Source organism: Ambystoma mexicanum, chromosome 6p (genome assembly GCF_040938575.1).
Source record: "Ambystoma mexicanum isolate Mex_15411 chromosome 6p, UKY_AmexF1_1, whole genome shotgun sequence".
NCBI lineage: Eukaryota > Metazoa > Chordata > Amphibia > Caudata > Ambystomatidae > Ambystoma > Ambystoma mexicanum.
Genome location: NC_090935.1, coordinates 891,007,630 through 891,028,090, shown reverse-complemented (window position 1 = coordinate 891,028,090; position 20,461 = coordinate 891,007,630). Strand labels below are relative to the sequence as shown.

Genomic DNA, 20,461 nt, shown 5'->3' with positions numbered 1-20,461 from the left:
GAATCCATGCCAGACCCCATGCTGGAGAAGGTTTAAGTTACTTTCCTGGAACTATTGTTCTCCAGCATGGGTCTGGCATGGATTCACATGCGAAGCCTCCCTCTTGGCCCTCTGCGGCTCTTCTTTGTCATACTGCCAATTTATGTGCTTACGAAATCTGAAGATGGCTGCCAGAGGCGGGGCTTAGGGAGAGGACTGTCATTGGATGGGGGCAGTATGACCCAGAGGACAGTGATTGGTTTAGAAAGAAATACAGTTTTAAAGTGAAACTGTTTTTTTTTTACTGAGGATTCCCAGCCTGACTGGAAATATTCATGAGCATGTGAATCCATGCCAGACCTATGCTGGAGAACAATAGTTACAGGTAAGTAACTTAAACCTTGCTGTCAATTCCCACATTATATAATTTCTCAACAAGATCATTTACCCTGGAACAATATCTCAATTCTAAACACATCCTAAGGTCAAGTTACTGCGGTAAAGGTGCAGATTCAGTGCTGCCAAGGGGAGGCGCCTATTAGGTGCAGGTATGATGGGGCAGGGGAAGCGACAAGTGATCACAGTTAAAGGGTGTTTATTGAACTTCAATTGGGTTTGAAAAACACCTATCTAATCCTAAATCTAAAGATGGGAGCAAGTTACGACCGTCAAATAATAATAATGCAGTCCTCGTCAAGTCTGTCAGAATAAAAGGGCCTGTACTAATAAACCTATTGCCAATCCTTGTACTCTAAATACACATAGTGTGGGAAACAATATTATGCAAAAGAAAAGCGTTCAAGAAATGATATGTCAGGATATTCAAGCCATTGGCTTCCCTTCCCACGTTTTCAGCACGGGACAAAGTGGCACATTCTAGCTTAGCACACTCTCTGGCTTCTCTAGCACGAGGATGCAGTTCAAAACCTCAACATAAGAGCCTTCTGTGCCAGTCTCTCTGCCATTCAAAGTCTCTTATTTCAGAGGGCCTGATGCAACACGACAAACATTAAAGTTCCTTTCCTCTTAGGATTTCACATATGCAACTTGTCAGTGATTTACCGTTCACCCTGGTTCCCCCTCTGCCGGTCTCAGACAAAATATATCTACTTTTGCCACTTCTCAGCTGGATACCTTACGGAGACCTTTGATTGAGCACCCAAGTGGTGCCGGACCACTCTGTCAAAGATATTGTATCTTGCTTTTAAAGTTCAATCACTCATCAGTCCACGTCCTGCTTGTGCCGCAAGGTTCTTCAACAATCAGCAGCAAAGCACGGGCAAGTGCGGCTTTTCAAGATCCAATGGCACGTGCGTACTGCACGTGCCACCGAGCATCATGAGACTTGAAGTCCCAAGTAGGTCCAAAGCATGTTTGCAGGCTTAAATACCTGCATCATCATGACTTCTAGCCAAAATGACTACGTCCACATCTGACAGCCCCACAAATCCTCACACTCAGTTTAGCCCCCATCTCGTTCCCTCCGATCCTCCTCTGCACTCAACTTTCCCATATACACCCAGTGCCTCTTCTCGCTTCCACACATTTGCCCTACTCACCCTGCTTCACTGGAACCCACTGCCCATAACGATCAAAGCCAGCCCAAACGTGGATCTTCTCTAAGCTTGGCATAAACTTCACTTTTTTGCTAAAGAGAAAGCTCCCCCTTGTAAGTGATTTCAATCCAGCACACACCCAAGTCCCGCCCAGTTTGTAGTGCGCAACTGAAACCCTTATTTATTTTATCTATAAGTTCAATATTCTGAACGATATACCACTCATATCACACCCTTCCCCTTAGACCCCCCCCGGTCACACAGAACCAGGAATCAGGCTAGTTTGCAAAGGTAAATATTTATTTATGTATTTAGAATTTAATCACAATATATTTTAATAGGTAAACAACAATCACCAATGGGGTGACAGAACACTGAATAATATCTTTAATACACTAGGAATCAAGTAATGAGCCCAAAATAAATGCAGCACAGAAAAGAATACTTTTGTGTTGGTTTGGAACAGATAGCACTATGGTTAGAGGTTCCCCCTGCAACCCCCCTCAACCCCCCAATAGGCAATGTAAAGAGATGGGAGGAGAGAGCGGGTATTCAGGAATAGCACACATCAAACAGAATATCAGTCCCACCTTCCCCCTTCAAACACAAGAGAAAAACGGAATTGACTTTTGAGCTGTCAGATGGCTTTGCAATTGTCTTTGAAATTGGCTGAGCAAAAACACTAAATGTGGTCAAAATACTTAACTTGTTATAAATTCCTATGGGAGCCACTTTGAACAGTTGCACACAATAGCAAGCAATGATTTAGTCCAAAGAAAACATTTGAAATCTCAAAGTCCAAGTGGAAAATAAATTAAAGCTATTTCACACGTGTAAAGCCTTTCAGAATATCAATTTGCGGCAAACTTTTCCTTGCGCGATGTTCGCTAAAACGGGAGAATCGCTGTTTTGCAATCATAAAAACGGAGAAAGTTATAGAGGTTTTAGTGAGAGTCGTTTTTGCAAATTAGGCGCGAGAATTGAAAACAGAAATGCACTTTGAAAATGAAAATGGGTTTGATTACGCTATATTATGACTATGAAAAAGAGGATGCCACACATGAATCTCCAGTTACGTGGCCGGCGTAACCCTTCACGTGGTGGATACTCAATTTCTTTCTTGGATTCACTTTAGTTACTCAAAATCACTAATGATTTATGATTTTATAAAACAAATGAAAAAAAATCAGCGCAAGAAAGGTTCTGACAATACTATGGTTCTGAATTTACAGATAGGATGGGTTTGAGATTGGGATCATACAATGCAGATTATGTTCACTTTTCTTCCTATTAATACTTACAAAATAAGTTATTAAATTGGACCGTCAGTTCTGGTCATGGATCGGATCTGGCCTAGGAAGAACAGCACATCAGGCACGGGATCGGATCAGCTAGGCCACGTTTACACAGGATCTGTCCTTCTTATTTGTAGATATTTCAATCAGCTGGATAGCGAGTTCCTCAGGCAAGCCTTGTGGTAGCAAGCCAGAGAATTTCAGGATACTAGTTCAAAAGGCCTTCTCACACCACAGCGCTTCACTGGGTTGCAAGAATAAGTTGAGGATTTGGGCCTTGCTGAACATCAATAGATCTCTATTGCTGGCAAGAGTCTTGGCATCTGGATCTGGAAGGGTGTTAAGCTGGATGTAGAATGCTGGAACAGAGGGCTTCACCAGAATCAGGAAGGTAAGTGGATCAATGAGTCCCTATGTGTTGACAGCTGTCTCTATTTATCCTTTCAAATGACATCACAAAGTGGGTGTATGGGCCGGCTTAGCTAAGCTTGCACCTGTGAGCTGGGATTAGATCAAAACTTCATATCCGCCTTGCATTTGAGTGATTGGATCAAAGCCGGATGATGTCACATTTTATGGTTTGCTTTACAGTTCTTAGAAACCTCCCTTTAGCCACTGGTCTCAAAATCGAATTTTATACTAAATACACATTTCTACATTGGTCACCTTTGCAAAAATCACATACAAAGCTTCCAAATTGTATGTAGCATCTGTTCCTCAAAATCCTGCAGCTGTGGGATCTTGTTTCAACTTTCTACAAAATGTTGTCCTTTTTGCTATAGACACAATTTCCAAACTTTATGCAAATTTCCACAAATGTGTGTGTTCAACAGAGGGGTGTGTCTAAATTTTCACAATTCTAGTATTAATACATTTCACAGAAAACCACATATATTGCCATTCCTGTCCAGAACATGTCACACAGTTCTGCCGCCGCTTAAAATGTGCAGCCAGAAATTAGATTAACAACTCTGTCCTTTTTATATTTATCACTACTTTGAATCACAAGTTATGAATCTCTGAAAATTGTTAATTGTTCATTCTTAACAGCAGATGGTCGCTTGGCTCCACCCCTTTGTCTCTCCTGGGAGTCCAGGAGCATCCCCCTCCTTGGGGAAGTTCCTTCCAGGAGCCATTTACGACCCTCTCACACCTCCGTTTCCTGGGCTGAAGGGTCTGGCATTGTTCATTCTCTTTCTGTAGACAAAAGTCCTGGGTAACCCACAATTATCATTTCCCCATGAGTTTCAGCTGAGAGAGTTTCCCTCCCCCTGGAAGAAACCCATTTGTCCACTTCCAAAGGGTTGCAGCTCAGCCAAGCTAATTTATTCTTAATTAAAAATCCAGGAAAACCAAATTTGTTGCATCAAACATAAATACATTACTTTCTTAGCTTTAACTCTGTGGGATAAAAAGCAACTGAGATCTGTATTCTTTTTAGCCATAATCCTTTTTATGTTTGCTGATCCAGCAGATTTTTAGTTTAGATCACTTTGAAGTTTCATCAAAAGCTTCTCTGAAAGCTGTCTTTCACAGGTGGCCCAGGTTACTGCACCCAGATTCTGACAGGGGATGTCAGTTTACAGACAATCCAGTGTGTCTGATGAATGTTTTGCTCTTCACATTAGGACTTTGTATGTTCGCAATGCTTCATTAGATTACATGTATTTTAGCACCAAGCAAGATGTTGAATGTTGAGAAGTGTTGTGTTATAGGCATTTTGGAGTTTTTAGCACAAAGCAAATGTCATTTATAGGCATATTTTGGAGTTTCATTTGCAAAGCGCTGCTTTTCTCTCTGCACTCTGTTTGCTCGTCATGGAGCCCACTGGCACCTTTTCAGCATGGTGTGCTCTATTTCACCACACATGCACCATGGGTGGCAGGTTGTGCATCCCTCTTTTAGTGTGCTTGAGAACACATTTTTTGTAGGTTTTTGGCACGCACAAGAGTTTTGCCGCCATTGTTGCAGTTCCTTGCACCATACTATCAGAGTGATGCGACATAGCATAGCGGAGTGGGTCAATATATCCCACACCCTACCTACTCCCCATCCTCCTTTTCTAAACCCACCACTGCCTCCAGTGAAGTTTAATATGTAATTATGTATATTTAAATAGTACTCCTCTTTAGTTTTGAAGTACTTGCTCCTTGGGTTAATATTGACTTTTAAGTCATCTGTTTTGTTATATATGCTTCTTTTTTTTGGTCTTGCTCCTAGTGTATATCCCACATTTTTACAGTGAACTGGCTCACCACCTTTTATCACCTTTGTGCTATAGTACAGGCACCCTTCGTTGTATGCTTCCCATCTGTAAATGTTTCATTGTAGTTCATTTCTGATCGAACTTTCTCCTTGAGTTTGTTTGCGGCTGTGGAAGGATAGGCGGTGTCAAAGGGTGTTGCCTTTTTCGGTCTCACTTATATGCTAATCTCTTGAGAGTATACGTGTGCAGGCATTCATCTCTGTGCCTGCTTCATTACTTTCTTTTGGTACCGTTCAGAACATCCGTTGGCTTGCCATTTCAAGCGCAATAATGAGGTGCTTTGCTTTCTTGCTGGGTGTTTCCCCATGGAACCCTGCTGTCATGAGGGACACTTTGAAAGAAATGGAGTGCCAGTTTTAATGTATTGCTGGCGTGCCTGGTGTGGACAGGAATACTGGTGGGGCTGTTACTTGCTATGCCATGGCGTTTGTTTTCTGATTGTAGGTGTCAATGTTTGTTCGTGTATTGTAGTGCATGAACTTTAGTGGTCTCTTTTGGGTATTTGTTGTAATGGAGGGAGGGGAGCTATAATCCCATGTGTTGGTGATGATGTCCTGGAACCCTGATTTTGTGTGAGGCTGTGAGGTCAGGGGGGAACTTTGGTGTGTTCCAGGAGTGTGAGTTGGAAAGGAAACATTAGACTGGCAGGGTGTGGGTGGCCAGAGGTCTGTCATCTGTACATGTACTTAGCTTATGTTACAGGACCTCAGCAATAAACCTACCTTTACATCCGACACAGATCCAGCGTCATCTGTGGCTAAGATACCCACATCATTTCATATACCAAGTCTATCCTTAATTAGGCCACTCTTGCCGGTAACAGAATTAGCACTCCGGTGTTGGCCTGGGATACAAAGTATAGATATGCCCAGGCAACTAAGCCACCAAACTTCCAGGATTGCCTGAGCACTCTCTTCAAGCATATGTATGTAGTATTACATTGTGTACCTACTTAAAATTAGGTGAGGAAGTGGGCCGGAACAAGTTGAAGTGGCGCTCAAGATTGGGCGGTGCTCTGGCAAAGTTTGTCTTGCTGGAGCGCTGCTCTGTCCTGAGGTTCAGGGGATAGTCCAGGAAACTTCTAGATCTGTTACCAAGCAGAGCTCTCCCACGCAGAGGCGTTGCTGGGGGGAGCCTTAGGGGGCTATAGCCCTGGGTCTTTTGGTTGTAGCCCCGGATAGAAGCTCAGGTGCTACAACCAAAATGCTATAGCTAACCCCGAATCCCACCAGTCCCGACATTAACTTAGCCCCTGATCTTTTACAGATCTAGCAACACCCCTGCTCCGACGCACAAGTAGCCCGCTCTTCAGAAGACTTGGCATGGGAGACGGAATCCACAAACAGCCAAAGCCTCACATACTGTTTTTCTGCTGTACAAATTGGTATATATGTTTTGCAATTTACAAACTTGTTAGGGTGAATATTGTGACCAATGAAAACAGCAGAGACCAAATTCCATTATTCGCTGAAAACGGTTTTTTGCTGAATCACTATCATAAATGTTTCAGCATTTTAAAATGTGGGCATTCTTATGTTTCCACAATGTTCTTTGCTTTTATGCAAAAGTCCAGGCGAGGGTTCTATGAAGAGATACTGTGTTGTGTGACCTGGCCTGGGTCATGCCCCACTCACCCCTCCACCAGCCCCCCCCAGCCCGCCTCTTCTCTCGCTCCCCTCCCGCCGCCCCTGTACATTTCTCCTATTTGCAGCGCTGCTTACAATTTTCCACTCCTGCATTGGAATCGCAGCACAGTTCTCACAACGCTTTTTAGGATATACCTGTATCCTTGCTTTCATCCATTCTATACAAAACATTCTTCCCTCCCTTCCTTCCTGTCTGTGTTCATAGCATGTATGCCCTGCTTGCCCATCCTCTGGAGGCACACTATGCCCCTCCATGGACACATCTCAGGGCTCAGACGCCACTGCGGCCACTGGGCGCAGTATAAAAGCAAGCCAACATAATCGAACACTACAGAGTACGGTGGCGCAGTGGCGGGGAATTTGCTACGTCTGTTCCGGCTTTTGACAGCTGTTTGATTGCTGGAATCGGAAATGCGCCGCTAGGTTATCACATGTCGCGCTCTCTGCGGTGGGGCGTGTATCGCCCGCGCCGCCGGCAGCATGCTGGGGTTAGTGCGGGTTGAGGCGCCTGCAGCAGGTGGCGGCATCCCTGGTGCGTTGGCACGCGCCTGCCTGCCAGGGCTGCCGCTGTAATTGCCTCGCCTGTGGCTCCCGCTCTAGGCGCCTCTAGGCGGTGGGTGGCAGCCGAGGTTGGAGTGGAACTCTGCTGGAGAGAAATGTAGTCGGGGTTGCGTGGAGCGTTCAATAACACGAGCAGCGGGTTTATGGCTTTGTCATTTAAACAAGATGTGCTTTTTTTACTGTAATTGTTTAAGCGAGTTCAAAATGTTAAACTTTTCAAAACCAATGAGCGTCTGAACCAGTCGGAGTCGACATGCTCTCTGGCGCGAACGGTTTCTGTAATTTGACTGGTGGCAAATACGTTTCCCCACACCCCCAAGACAGAAGGTTACGTCAAAGAGCAGAGCTGGCTGTTTCTGTTGCCACCTGGAGAGAGGCGCACGTCTTACTTTGCAAGTGCGGGAGCAGGCTGCTTGGCGGGATGCTCTGTTGGGCCCACCTGTCAGAGCGGAGCCCTCTTTACAGCCAAGAATTATAGTGGAACAGAGGGGTCCTTGTGGCTTTTTTTTCCTTCCCCCATCTCCTTAATCTACAGAGCACCTATTCGAGAAATGACATTTCTCAATTAACGGCTCAGCATACAAAGGGAGTCTTTATATCAATTCAAAGAGAAACTGCAGAAAAAACAAACACATAAAACACTTACGTTTTATATATGTGTATGTCCTTTCCGAACAGGCAATGTACCCACACAATGCAGTCACCACATTCTCAAAGAAATTGATCCGAAGATGTGTATACACACTGTCAACATACGTGCCATTGATTTAAGATGGCGTACTTGGTGCTGAACACTTGACTGCCGTCAGGTCGGAAACACTTCATTCGTTTATCTCCTGTAGTGATATTTTGCATGTTTGACAACCTTTTTCTTTGACCACCTGTAGGGAGGAGCTCTTCTTGCTGTGTAAGTGCAGTGGGCGCTTGACAGGATGCCATACGAACGTCAGGCCACCTGGCAGGATAAATGCCCTTTGCCAGCCAAGCAGCTGGTCACATCGCAGGATGTACAGTTGTTGTTGTAGGATGCCCGCTAATGGCTGTACAGACAGAGGTCGCATCACAGCCGGGCACCGCATTGGCTGTACAAATAGTTCACACTTTCATGACTAAGTAATGTTGGTAGGATGTTATTTTTCTTTTGTATTCTGGTTCTTAGTGTAACTTGCTTCTATTCCAGAGAGTCCTGTTGTTAGCGGGGTTATTGGTTGTGGCCATTTTGTGTCTCTTGCCTGACCGTGGCTTTCTCTTGTGCTTTTAGTGTGAGCAGTCTCACCTAATGCGAGAGCACGAAGACGTCCAAGAACGGACGACTCTGCGCTACGAGGAGCGGATCACCGAACTCCACAGCATCATCGCCGAGCTGAACAAGAAGATCGATCGACTCCAGGGCACGACAATAAGGTACCCGTTTCTGGAAACCTTTTTAGCTTTGGCATCACATGGCACCGCCATGGGTCGCCAAGCCATGTTATTCTGGTGTGTGGGTTTAGTGATCATTTTGGGACTAGAGAATAAATGTGTCACAAAACTAGTTCCAGCTTGGGAAAAAAGTGTGAAACTGACAAGGTAACAGACCTTGTCTTGCTAACTTGCCATGCAATATTTAAAGGCCAATTTAAATTGCTTTTGTCTTTTGGCGATAATCATTGCAAGCAACTAATTTTGCATGGCAATATTTTAAAACTTCAATACAGAAGATTTTAGGGTAGTCTATGCTAATTCTTAGCCTTGCACTGACGTGTTGTGGAAGAGCGAGATGATCCGGAACAGCCTTCAATGGTCAGTGGCTTTATTTAGTGCCAATTGCAGCCTCATAGGCGAAGCTGAACGCCCAGCGAAAGCTGCACACGTGCTGCCATGAAATGCTGGCTGCAGCCACATTCGCTGAAAGGTGTAGCCAAATTCGCCCATCTGCAGTCCGCTTGTGACCATGTCCAGTCTTGTGTGCCAGGGAAGGCCCTAGTAGACCCAGGGCCAGGTGCATCTTATCTGCCAGATACAGACTTGCATGTTAGGAACAGTTTCACACGTCCAGTTGCTCAAATAGCAAGCCAAGGTTTCCCAAACACATGCAAACATACCCGCTCCTCCACAAAGTGCACGGCCATCACAGGACTACAATTCACACAATGCAGTCTGCTGATTCTGTCTGGAGGTTGAAACATGTCCTAGAATGCACTTGAACTCATTCTTTATGAATGCCCAATAGGAATTCATGTCCCAGATTGAACGCTAAGAAGAGACAGAGGACCCCGAGGACATCATTTCCAAGAATGAACTCTGCACCACACATTAGCTCCATCGGGACTTCACTATATGTTCCAGAAAGCATTACGCCCCACCCATTATTGATGCCACAGCAGGCATTCAACCACATAAGACAACCTAGCCGGGAATGCCCTACATATCACTTAAGAAGACTCTGTATCCCTTAAACCAGCCGGGCCTCCCTCAAACAGGGCTACATATCACAAAAAGCACTATGCCTCACTTAGTTCATAGGCCCCCTCCCAACACACACAGGGCTGCATGTCATGGAGTGCACATTGCTCCCCTCAGTATAGAAGGACCAGACTGTTTACATTTCCATACATGCACACTTCAGATACCTCTGGAGGACTACATTCCCCAGAATGCACTTTCTATCAGTAAGTACTGAAGTCCCCATAAGACTAACTGTCCAATGATACAAAGTTCCACTCAGTTGCAAGTCTTCACCAAAAGAGCTTCATGTTCTATAATGCAATCTCTTGCTCAGTGCAGAGGTGCAATGGCAGAACACCAACCCACGGAATGCCCCTGCCTCAGTATAAAGAAGACGCACACCCACCCGGACGACATTTCTCTAAGGTGCTTTCTACCTAATAGAACAGAGGGCTTGGCATAGCACTACATGTTTCAGAAAAAATGGTCTCAGTACTCCGGGCCACTTGAGCTACATGGCAGTGAAATCCGTATAGTTTGAGAAGACGAAATTCAGTCTGCCCACCTGGGATGCAAATCTGTAGCATACGGAACACTCGCACACATGCACGCTCCCTATCGCGCTCATAGACTCTCACATTCTTACACTTTTACCGAGGCATTGAACTAGTTGAGCTCATTTGCCTCCTTAATGTTCACTCCAGATCATCCGGACGTGCCTTTCAAATGTACCAGACGACTTCCCCAATCTCAATGATGTTGACATTTTCATCAATGATCTCTCATCTTCAAATCCTCCCATATGTTCCCTGCAAATCACCCAGGCGTGTGAGTATGTGCACACGCAGCGGCCGTACTCTTCTGGAGTGACACACATTGCGGACTTCTGCAGGGAGGCTGTGTAAGCAGAGTTGGTGTTTATTTGCTCTATTAGCCGGAGTCTGGTGATATTGGGCATGGGCAGCAATGAGAAGCCTGCCAGGTGGCACATGGACTAGCTGGAAGAAATGGTAGTGAAGAACAACAATCCAACCATATAGCACAGCATGTGGTAGAATGCATTATCCCCAAGTCCGTACAGAGGGCGATGCACACCATTGCACATGCCAAGTCTCCTTAATGCACCCTACACATTTTATTGATGTTTACCCCACGGGTGTTCCCTGCCGATGGGGCTCAAAGGTTCACATTCCGATTCCAAACCTACCAGTGGACCAGTCGTGACGAGTGGGCTCTTGGTTTCGCACTGTTTTAAACATGCGGGCTACTGGTGAAACGTTGCAGCTGGCAGTCTTATAGCCTCTCTGCTAGGCCTTCCGGGGAAAATGTATTTACGTGTACACGATTGCTTTTTAGCGCAAATTACTGCTAGTTCAAGGAAGCATTACTTTGATTGAGGCCATTACAATGACAGTAGGTGGTTTACAAATGCCAAGTGAGATAACCTAGAAGGGCAGCACTCGTTCCCTCTTCCTCACCTGAGCTCAGCTTGGTATGGCTTGTGTTTGGAGAGGAAGTAGGGGGGATCTTTTGTCAAACTCGCCTTGTTTGTTTTCCAGCACTCATTCTGCACACAGCCATTTCCTGACTCTGACACGTTAGTCAGCGGACTCTGCTTTACCAGACCTTCTGTGGCCATCAGCAGGTGGGGATCCAATACGAGGATCTTGTTAGTAGCCCCCACAACTGCCAGGAACTCTTCAGCACCTCTCAAGGCCACGACACATCCACAACGTAACTTAAAGCAATCTCACCACCACACTAGAAATGACCTCCAGGAAAGCTCGTTCAGCCAATAAGGGACGCTCCCGTCCCTTCCTTGGGTTACATTTTCTTGTAGTCAAAACCCTGAAAACTTTACACTCATCCCAGCGGTCGCTGTTGCTCACTCTTATGCTCTCATTTCCCTGCATGTTGTGAACTAAATCTGGATGTTTGTCTCTCTGCCTTTGCCCTCTCTCCTTCGTCATGTTTTGTTTTGGCCCCACAGACCAGAGAGTGGCTGCTTCGTCATGTTTTGTTTTGGCCCCACAGACCAGAGAGTGGCTGCCACCCTCGTTGGGCGGCACCATTTGCCTGCACACAGACAAGGTTCAGTGCTTTAAGACCACTACGGTGGTGATGTGCTCAATAAAGCAGACAGATGGCACGACATTGATGTTGCATGCATGCATTGTATTGATCTTGGCCATGTAATCACATACCAATATTTGTGTTTCTGTGCTTTATAGCAGCTTCTTCAGTAGGATTTAATGAGGATTGGTATTTTCATAAGAGGTCGAGTATGAACATGTATTTCATGCAAGAGTCTTAATTCATGCAAGTATCCAGAAATGGCTCAAATGTCTAAAGGAAAGTGGTTCACAATCTCTTAGGCTTCTAAGATACTAAAGTTGTTTTTGCACAAAATACAATTCTCCTCAAGAAGCTACCATTGAAAATGACAGATGATATCTGTCTTTTACTATAAAATGTAAATGGGTATCATTAAATGTGTATATATTTCAACGTTGTCGTTTTTACAAAGGCTAGGTGTGGCGAGCCGCTGTCAATCTCAGCACAAGTATTACAGCCAGGAGTCTGGGCTTTCATTTGTTGGCCAAATGTATTGTGGGACATGTAGTCCTAGTTCAAATCAATTGAATCCAGTTAGAAATACCTCAGCAGTGCTCTTAACATTCTTAAACTATAACTAAAACGCTCTAGCAAACCACAGCTGCTAAAATTAAAGACAACAAATAAATACTTTGCTTGATGGCAGTTTGAAAATTCTGCTTGCCTTGAGCATTCCAGAGATCAAAGTACAGAGGTTTGGTCCGCTCTACATTTTCTCTAAAACCAGTAAGGCACATTTAAAGAAGGCATTGCATTTTAACCGTAGATAGGTTTAGCGCAAGTGTTGAGTAATAAAAAGGTTAATGGGATAATACCTTGGTTAAGCTGTGCAAAAATGTGTAGAAGAGTTTGGGTACATTGTACTGTTTTACAAGCCATGGTTTGATAACAAACTGTGATAAATTAAAATGGTAAGTCGTACAACCAAACGTATGTTTATTTTAGTTGTCATTATAGGCCATTTTTGTGCATACATTTGCATTTAAAAAAGCATTGATGTAGAGGCTTGAATGCAGCTCCCACGCCAGCTCACCTTTTTCAAGTAGAGTGAGTTGTGATACCGGTTAATATGTCGCTCTTTTCATTACGTGGCAATCCGTGATATAACGGTCCCTGGTATAAACACCCACACCACAATTCTGGGCAATAAACAGGCTGTTTTTATAGTTAAAAATCGAATTAATTTAAATAATACAATCAAAGATAGCTGCCTTATTTTAGGATGTATACAAATTGACTTTTTCACAATTGATCGCGGGAGAATTGGCCTTCTGCACAATTGATCGTGAAATGAAAGTCAATTAGGACATCTATGCGGGGGGGAACCCCCTGCAGCTCCCACTCAATCCAAACCCCCCCACAACCTCAAACTACTTCCCATTATATTATTTTACCCCAAACCCACCCCACACATATATATATATATATAAAGTAAAATAAAGATAAAGATCTATTGTGCAGAAGGTTAATTAGGACCACTATTATTAGGTCAATTAGGACAAAAGGTCAATTATAAAAGGTCAATTTGGGTAATACCTTATTTTATGCAGCCAACACAACAAGATATATGAAGGTTGACAACTTTTTTCCACAATTAGTTGACCCGCCTCTTACAATCTCGCTAGGAGGTGGCTACTCCTTGAATCAACTATACATATATCAAAACATCTGTTCCTAAATAATATTTTATTCCTTTTCCTTACAAACTGCTGGTTTATGCATCACATTCATTTCTTTGTAATCGAGCACATTTTTTAGAACACTTTATTTTCTCCAGTATCAATAACAAGTATTGGTGCCAGAGAAAGGTTGCGTAAACATCAACTCTGTTATCATTCAATAGGAATACATTGCCCTCCCCATGTTAATAAGGTGCTGACGGCTGCTAGTATGTGCACGCAACTTGAATGCTGGCTGAGTTGTATCTAATTCTACAGGTTTGCGTTAGGGAATCAATTTAGAACGCACAAGATATTTGTTCACCCACTCTACATAGGAAATGGTTTTATGATTTTCAAATCCACAGAAGAATAACCCTTCCACTTTACTTTGCAGTTCGGGCCCCACAGGTGCAAAGCCCTTCCCCTACAGTGCAATGTCAAGAGAGTGTAGGTAACGTAGTTTATATTGGCATAATTTAGTACGGGACTGGAAGGGACACAGCTACGTTTGCTTCTTCTCCAATGTTTCCCTTTTAGTCTCTGACTTTCAAAGGGCACAGGTTATCAACCAATCGTCGGTTATGCTATGGAAAATGGTCATTCAAATCGCAGCCTACGTTTTTGCTCCTTTTATGTGCAACATCTAGCAGGCTTGTAATTTAATAATAATGGACATTGTTCAAAGCCGATCACCCTGCAATGAATATGCATTGGTCGCCCTGTTTTAAGAAAGGTAAACTAGTATCTAGTAGGTTAGCCAATGTTCTTGTATACATGTCTGTATCTAAATTTGAGGCCACTGTGGGCCTAGAAGATCATACTCGTGGTCTTTGTCTGGTTTTGGGAAGACTGATATTATAGCCTTACCCATTGTAGGTGTGACAGATTTCTGTTGTCTAATCTTAAAATGAGTTTAATCAGCCAGTTTAAGATGGATTTCTGCAACTTTTTATAAAAAAAACAGGAATGTACCCATCTGGTCCGCTTGCCTTACCCAACATCGGGAGGCTGTTGCTGTGATCACCTTCTTTGAGTCTATCCAGTGCACATTTTTGGGTGGTTGAGATATAAGGGAGCTAGATTTTATTCAGAAATGCCGCCACATCTTATTTTAACCTGGCCGCAATTGAAAAAGGTTTTTATAAAGTTTAACACTTTCTTTATTGGCTACCTTGCTCTGGTTATCTCCTAAAGCTGCTATTCTACTGGCTTTTATGAGGGCTTTGGTGTGTTAGGCAAGTTGCCTTTTGGCTTTTTGCCCGAGATAAGGGCAGAAATCTGCTGTCTAGCTGGCCTACTCCCAGCTGCCCAACTCAGCGAGGTGAGAAATGATTTAGGAGGCACACCAAAGGACAGGTCTACCTACACACAGGTCTCAGTTCCCAAGCGAGAGTCAACTGCTGAACCTTGCAGCACCTTCCAATCTATTCAGTATTCATAGCAAATCATATGAAGCAGAATGCAATGGAGCTAGTTACGCTAACCTTTCCAGAATATACATCACAGGAACGTAAACTGCCAAGACACCAGATTTGACTGCACATTATCCCAGATTGGGCTGGTAAAGGATTTCCCAGGACAGAACTATGATGGCAAAGAAATGTGGCCTCGGGCCTGCATGTTGATCAGCGAGAGGCATAAAGCAAGCGGAAAGGAAGCGCTGCAGGGCAGAGTGAGAGCTATAGAGGGAAGCAAAGACAGAGTAGGTGACAAAAGATGTAAACCATGCAAAAAGATGGAAGCGTGCTAAGATATAAGATGGCAGGTAGATGCTAAAATATAAGATGGCAGGTAGAGATATAGTACAATAATGCATGTTGAACGAATACGTTCTGCCCCCTACATATGCCTCATAGTACTACCATACAAATTAAGAATTCAATCGCATTAATTTATGTGGGATGGCTATTTTCATGCTGTTTTGAGTTGCTGGAGTATTTTGCAGGAGCATCTAATCCTGCTTGTGTTCCAGATCTTTGATAGCAAAAGTAAGTCTTCCTCTTTCACTTGTTTCCTTAGACACATTGCTTTTTCAATAAGAGAGCCCTTTACTGTTGCTTTCATCGCATCTCGGGAGGTGGGGGCTGGCCGCCTTATTCTGAAAACATTCACTGATCTCATGTTGCCGCTCTGTTGGGTTTATCTGAATCTAAAAGCGGGCCAGGGGATCATTTCCACACCCTTTGTCTAAGTTTACATTCTATTTCACAGTATATCGTGGCATGGTCATGTAGGGTATTTAGGCGCATGCTCATTCAACTTGGGAGGGATATTAAATCCTCATCCATAATGTAATCTCTTTACAAATGGTTCTCATGTACATGATAGTAACATGAGAACTCTTTAACTTCACTGCTTACCTCCCTCCACACAACTCTCAGGCCCAATTCTCCATCTGCCTTCACGACAGCTTTGCCATCTGACTCCAAACAGCCATTCCTACCAAATCGATCAATTTCTTTATCCAGTAACATATTAAAATCTCCCATCAGGATTATGGTCCCCCTAGCTACTGATTGAAGTCTCTGATAAAGCTCTAAATTAATCTGTTTGCCCTTTGTTGGGGGTATATAGGGTAGCCAATGTGATGTGTTCCTTCGCTAGATGGTTCCTATCAGTATAACAAATGTCCCATCCCTGTCAGCTCTGTGATAATTCATAGTGTCGTCGCTTCTCCCCAAGGGAGAGCCCTTTCCCATGAGGCTAGGGAGATGCGGCCGCTATTCAGTAGTAGTCTTCCTAGCAGTGGTTTTATGTGGGAGGACCTCATGGGGAAGGCCCCCTCCCCTATAGGGACAAGGAGAATCACCTGGGGTACAGTCCATTCAATGTCGTCACTCCCTGATATTGCCTAACCCTCCCCAATGTTCATGACTATTACCATGAAGGCAGACACCTATGTATTATATAATAAAGCCCACAGTATTAGGACGAGGAAACACACAGGAGGCCTAAAGATCATTGACTGTGTTAATACAGATACGAGGTGGCCCCACGTAGGTTTGAGGATTCAATTATTAACAAAGTCGAAGGACTCTTGCGATCTGCCTGGGAGGTACTGGATACAAAGTATAAAAAGCAACAAAAGGCAATCTCAGCCACAGAGTCGAGCACAGCTGTGTGAGGAAGCTGGTGTACTCCATCTCTGTCATGGGAGATTCGAATCCGCCGGTGGGCCAGCAGGGGGCGACACAGAGAACATGCGATGAGCAGCTGTGGGAGTTCTCTGTTTGGTCTGTTGGTGCATACCCGAGCTCACGACCAAAACCAAAAAATTGACATAGGCTGAGCTGTGCAGAGAGACGCCTTGCTGCAGATTCTGACACGGAGAGATGTCCGAAGAGCCGACGGAGGCGATCCCGTTCCCAGGAAGCTCCAGTGGCATACCTAAAGTGCAGAGAAGGTAAGGGGAGGTGCCGGAGACCCGCAGGGGATGCGGGTGCAGGTGGGAAAGACGCGGACCATTGAGACTGAATCAGTTATTGGGTCTAGACCGTGTCAGTCATCCCTCCAACACCATCTTGCTCGTGTCAGTGGCAGAAAGAAACCCACTGATCACTAGGAAGGGATTGAGGACCCTACCACAAATACGAGCAGGGGACCCCAGTCAAAACCCAAGAAGCATCAATGGCAGAAATGAGACCTCTGATCACCATAGAAGGGTCAGGGAACCTACCAGGAACACGAGAAGGGTTGGGGACCCTAATAAGAGTGCCAGAACAGTCAAGGAACCTAACAAGAGCCGGAGAACGGTCTTGGACTCAAAAGCAGATACTGAAAGCATCAGGGAATATCTTCCTCATCACAATGGGAAAGAGAAAACCACTGACCACCAGAGAAGGGTCTGGGACCCCTCAACAAGATTTTAAACCTTGTTAAAACGAACAAGTGGCAAAGTTTGCAGCAAGCTGAAAGTAGTGCAAAAACAGTACCAAGCAATACCAGGCGAAGGGAGTCATTCTCCTGGTATCGAACCAGGCAGGAGTTGTATTAATAATGCCAGGGGAAGAAGGGAGTTATTGCCCCTGGCCTTGTGGAGAATTGTGCCAAGCCATATCTAGAGAAGGGAGGCATTCTGTTGGTCCGGAATTGTGAGTTGAGCTCGAAGCACCAGGGCATGGGAGGCCTTCCCCCTGGTTTTACTGGAAATTGTACAAATTCACACCAGGAGAAGGGAGCCATTCTCCTGGACGTGCCATGATCTAAGACTTAGTGAAACCCACAAGCCAGGGGAAGAGAGTCATTGCCCCTGGAATTTCTGTTGCGAGAAAACATTCTTTTGGACGTTATCCAAGAAGCAGGAGAAGGGAGCCATACTCCCTGAAGAAGGAACTTTCTGTTATTTCACCTTGTATTTGTAGTGTGAGGGATAAAAGTAGGTTGTAATACAGGATGGTGGAGATTAATTTGACGGATATTCTGACAGACCTTTAGTATTTGTTTTCAGGCAGGGATCCCCTTCTAGAAGTTGGGGATAGAAATTACCATTTTCTTATATAAATCAAAGTCTATAACCAAAACCATGACACCTTTGTGTTGGCTTCCTTCTTCGACACCCTTACCGCTCACACACACATCCAATTTTGTTTTTCAAATTTCACAAAAATACACAATAACACACAGAATATAAATATATAAAACTTCTACTAAAACACAGAACATTTAAACAACCTTAGATTTTCTTAAATATAAAACATTTTCAATAAAAGCATAAAATGAATCTGCCACATTTTTACAGGGAAGGAAAAACACTGACGTCTTTGCCTCATTTAATGCACGAACCTTATACAATCAAATATTATGTAGGAGACACTTCTAAGTGTCTTTAAAATGGGGCATAAAAATACAAAATTGTCTTCCACCATAGTGCAATCGCAGCCACAAAAAGGGGCCATGGTCTCTGTCCTGCTACTAAACCAGTTAGCCAGTACCGAAGCTATTGGTATGTGATTTACTCTGAAATCAAATATTATACCTCTCTTGCGTTGGTCGGTAAACCAGCTTGTATAATTCTCTAGGTTCAGCTGTGGTCTGTGCTCCAGAACAAATCGTACAGTAGGCTTTTCCATCTGACGGCTTTGCCAGGTTAGTTCTTTTTCCTCTCAAAAGACCACTTTAATTTTAGAATGGTAATTGCCCCTTCCTCAAAGGGCCTGGTCAATGAATTGCTAAAACCCAACAGGGGCAAAACCGGCTTTATAAATGGCAGCTGTAAAGTGCAGCCACCCACCTCAGATGACAATAGGTCCTTTATGTTCTGCTATCTTATGTTGATGTATACTGTTCACCTGCTACCACCCAGGGGCAGTCCCCAGGTGCTTACGTGGATCTGCAAGAAAGATGACAGGGTTGGTTATTGAGGGTAGAGTGATAGGATAGGTCCAGAACCAGAAGAAAAGGGCATCTGTGTTTGTTGGCTTGCAGATGGTTGGTTGCATGCACTGACTTGTATGCGTACGGGTAGGTCCAATGCCTGGGTTGTTTTTATGTGAATGCTTGTTGTGCTGGGGTGTCTCTGTGTTTTATGTGTAGATTGGCTGGTATTTAAGGTTGAGGTTGTGCGCACTGGCTAGTTGTATTCATGTGGGGATTGTTTGTTGTATGTAAGTCTCAGTTATGTTGTGTGTATAATATGGCTATCCCAGTGACGTGTATAGTACTTGGGAGGTATGTCTGAGGAGAGCAGGAGCGGGATGGTTAGTACATTGGATACTCTCCAAGTTCTTCTAGGTGCTAATCTACTCAATTCTGCCTAATGTGACACATGACTAATCTTCACAATTCTATCTAGTGATTCGCATGGTTAATTTCCCAATCTATCTAACTGTGACTCGTGGCTGATCTTCACAGATCTTTATAAGTGTGATGCATGGCTAATGTTCACATATCTAAGTGTGACGCGTAGTTAATCTTCACAATTCTCACAGTTTCAGGGAGTTGGAAAGCTAACTCCTCTTGAACAGGATCTTTCTGACCCTTTACGGACTGACAGTGGGGAAGAGACCTGCGCATATCCCAAGGTAAAGCTGTAGGTGCCTGGGGGCCAGACCCATGGAAATCCGTTTGTGTAAGTGACTTGGACAACTTCTCCCTTAATTTAGGGTGAGTTGTACCTCAGGACGTGTGTTTCGGCGTGTCTTTCGACGTGTCCAAAACAGACATTGAAGATTTAAGGGGAGCACCCGGGAAGTCAAGGTCTTTGAACCATGCGCTAAACGCAGAGCCAGTGTGAAAGATGATATTCGCTAACCCTGGTATGCCACAGTCTTGCCCTGCCCACATCAATGGATTTTGGCTTAAGGTGTCACAAATATAGCCTCAGCCAGCATCCAAATGCAACAAATATATGGGAGTCTCGGTCGATAGACAAAACGGACAAAGCAGAAAATTATTCTTTTTGTTGAATTGGGGTTGTACAAGAGTGGCCCCATACTTCTGCCCCATAACTAGCAGTTGTTGGTACAGCATTTGCATTGTATATGGAGCAAACAGTCTGCAGAGAGCACCCACCCAGGTTCTTACTGAATCGCAAAACTCCTCCATTCACTTTAGCACGTTTTGTGGTACAACAAGCCACTTAAGAACTCCAGTCCATGTTGCTTTCATAATAAGCCCCAGATAAGAGAATTATTTCACTCATTGCAGATTCACAGCAGCTTTGAGAATCCTAGGCAATTTGCCTTTCTGCCGTCCAACATACTTCATCTTTGATTTGGCAGTGTTAAAGCTTAGATCACAATGTGCCATAAAATCAACAAACCCACTAACCAACATTGCAGAGCTTTAGATGTTTGCATGAGTAATACGGTATCGTCCGCATAGACTCAGCCAGGAATAAATCTGCTTGCACATCTTGGCCTGTCTGGTCCTAAGGCCCACAAATCACTAAATAAAGAATGAATATACAAGTTAATCAGCAGAGGTGCCAGCACACAGTCCTGCCTGACACCTCGGT

The 20,461-nt window shown here is 44.2% G+C and overlaps 1 protein-coding gene across 5 annotated transcripts in view; it reads left to right on the top strand.

Moving 5' to 3' along the window:
* MCC (MCC regulator of WNT signaling pathway) overlaps nucleotides 1–20,461 on the top strand; it is a 2,118,336-nt gene that overhangs the window by 1,086,550 nt on the left and 1,011,325 nt on the right. For all 5 annotated transcript variants that reach the window (XM_069625509.1, XM_069625508.1, XM_069625511.1 and 2 more), the window contains one exon: nucleotides 8,565–8,707. In XM_069625509.1, the coding sequence (XP_069481610.1) occupies nucleotides 8,565–8,707 (143 nt within the window). The remainder of the gene's footprint in view (nucleotides 1–8,564; nucleotides 8,708–20,461) is intronic.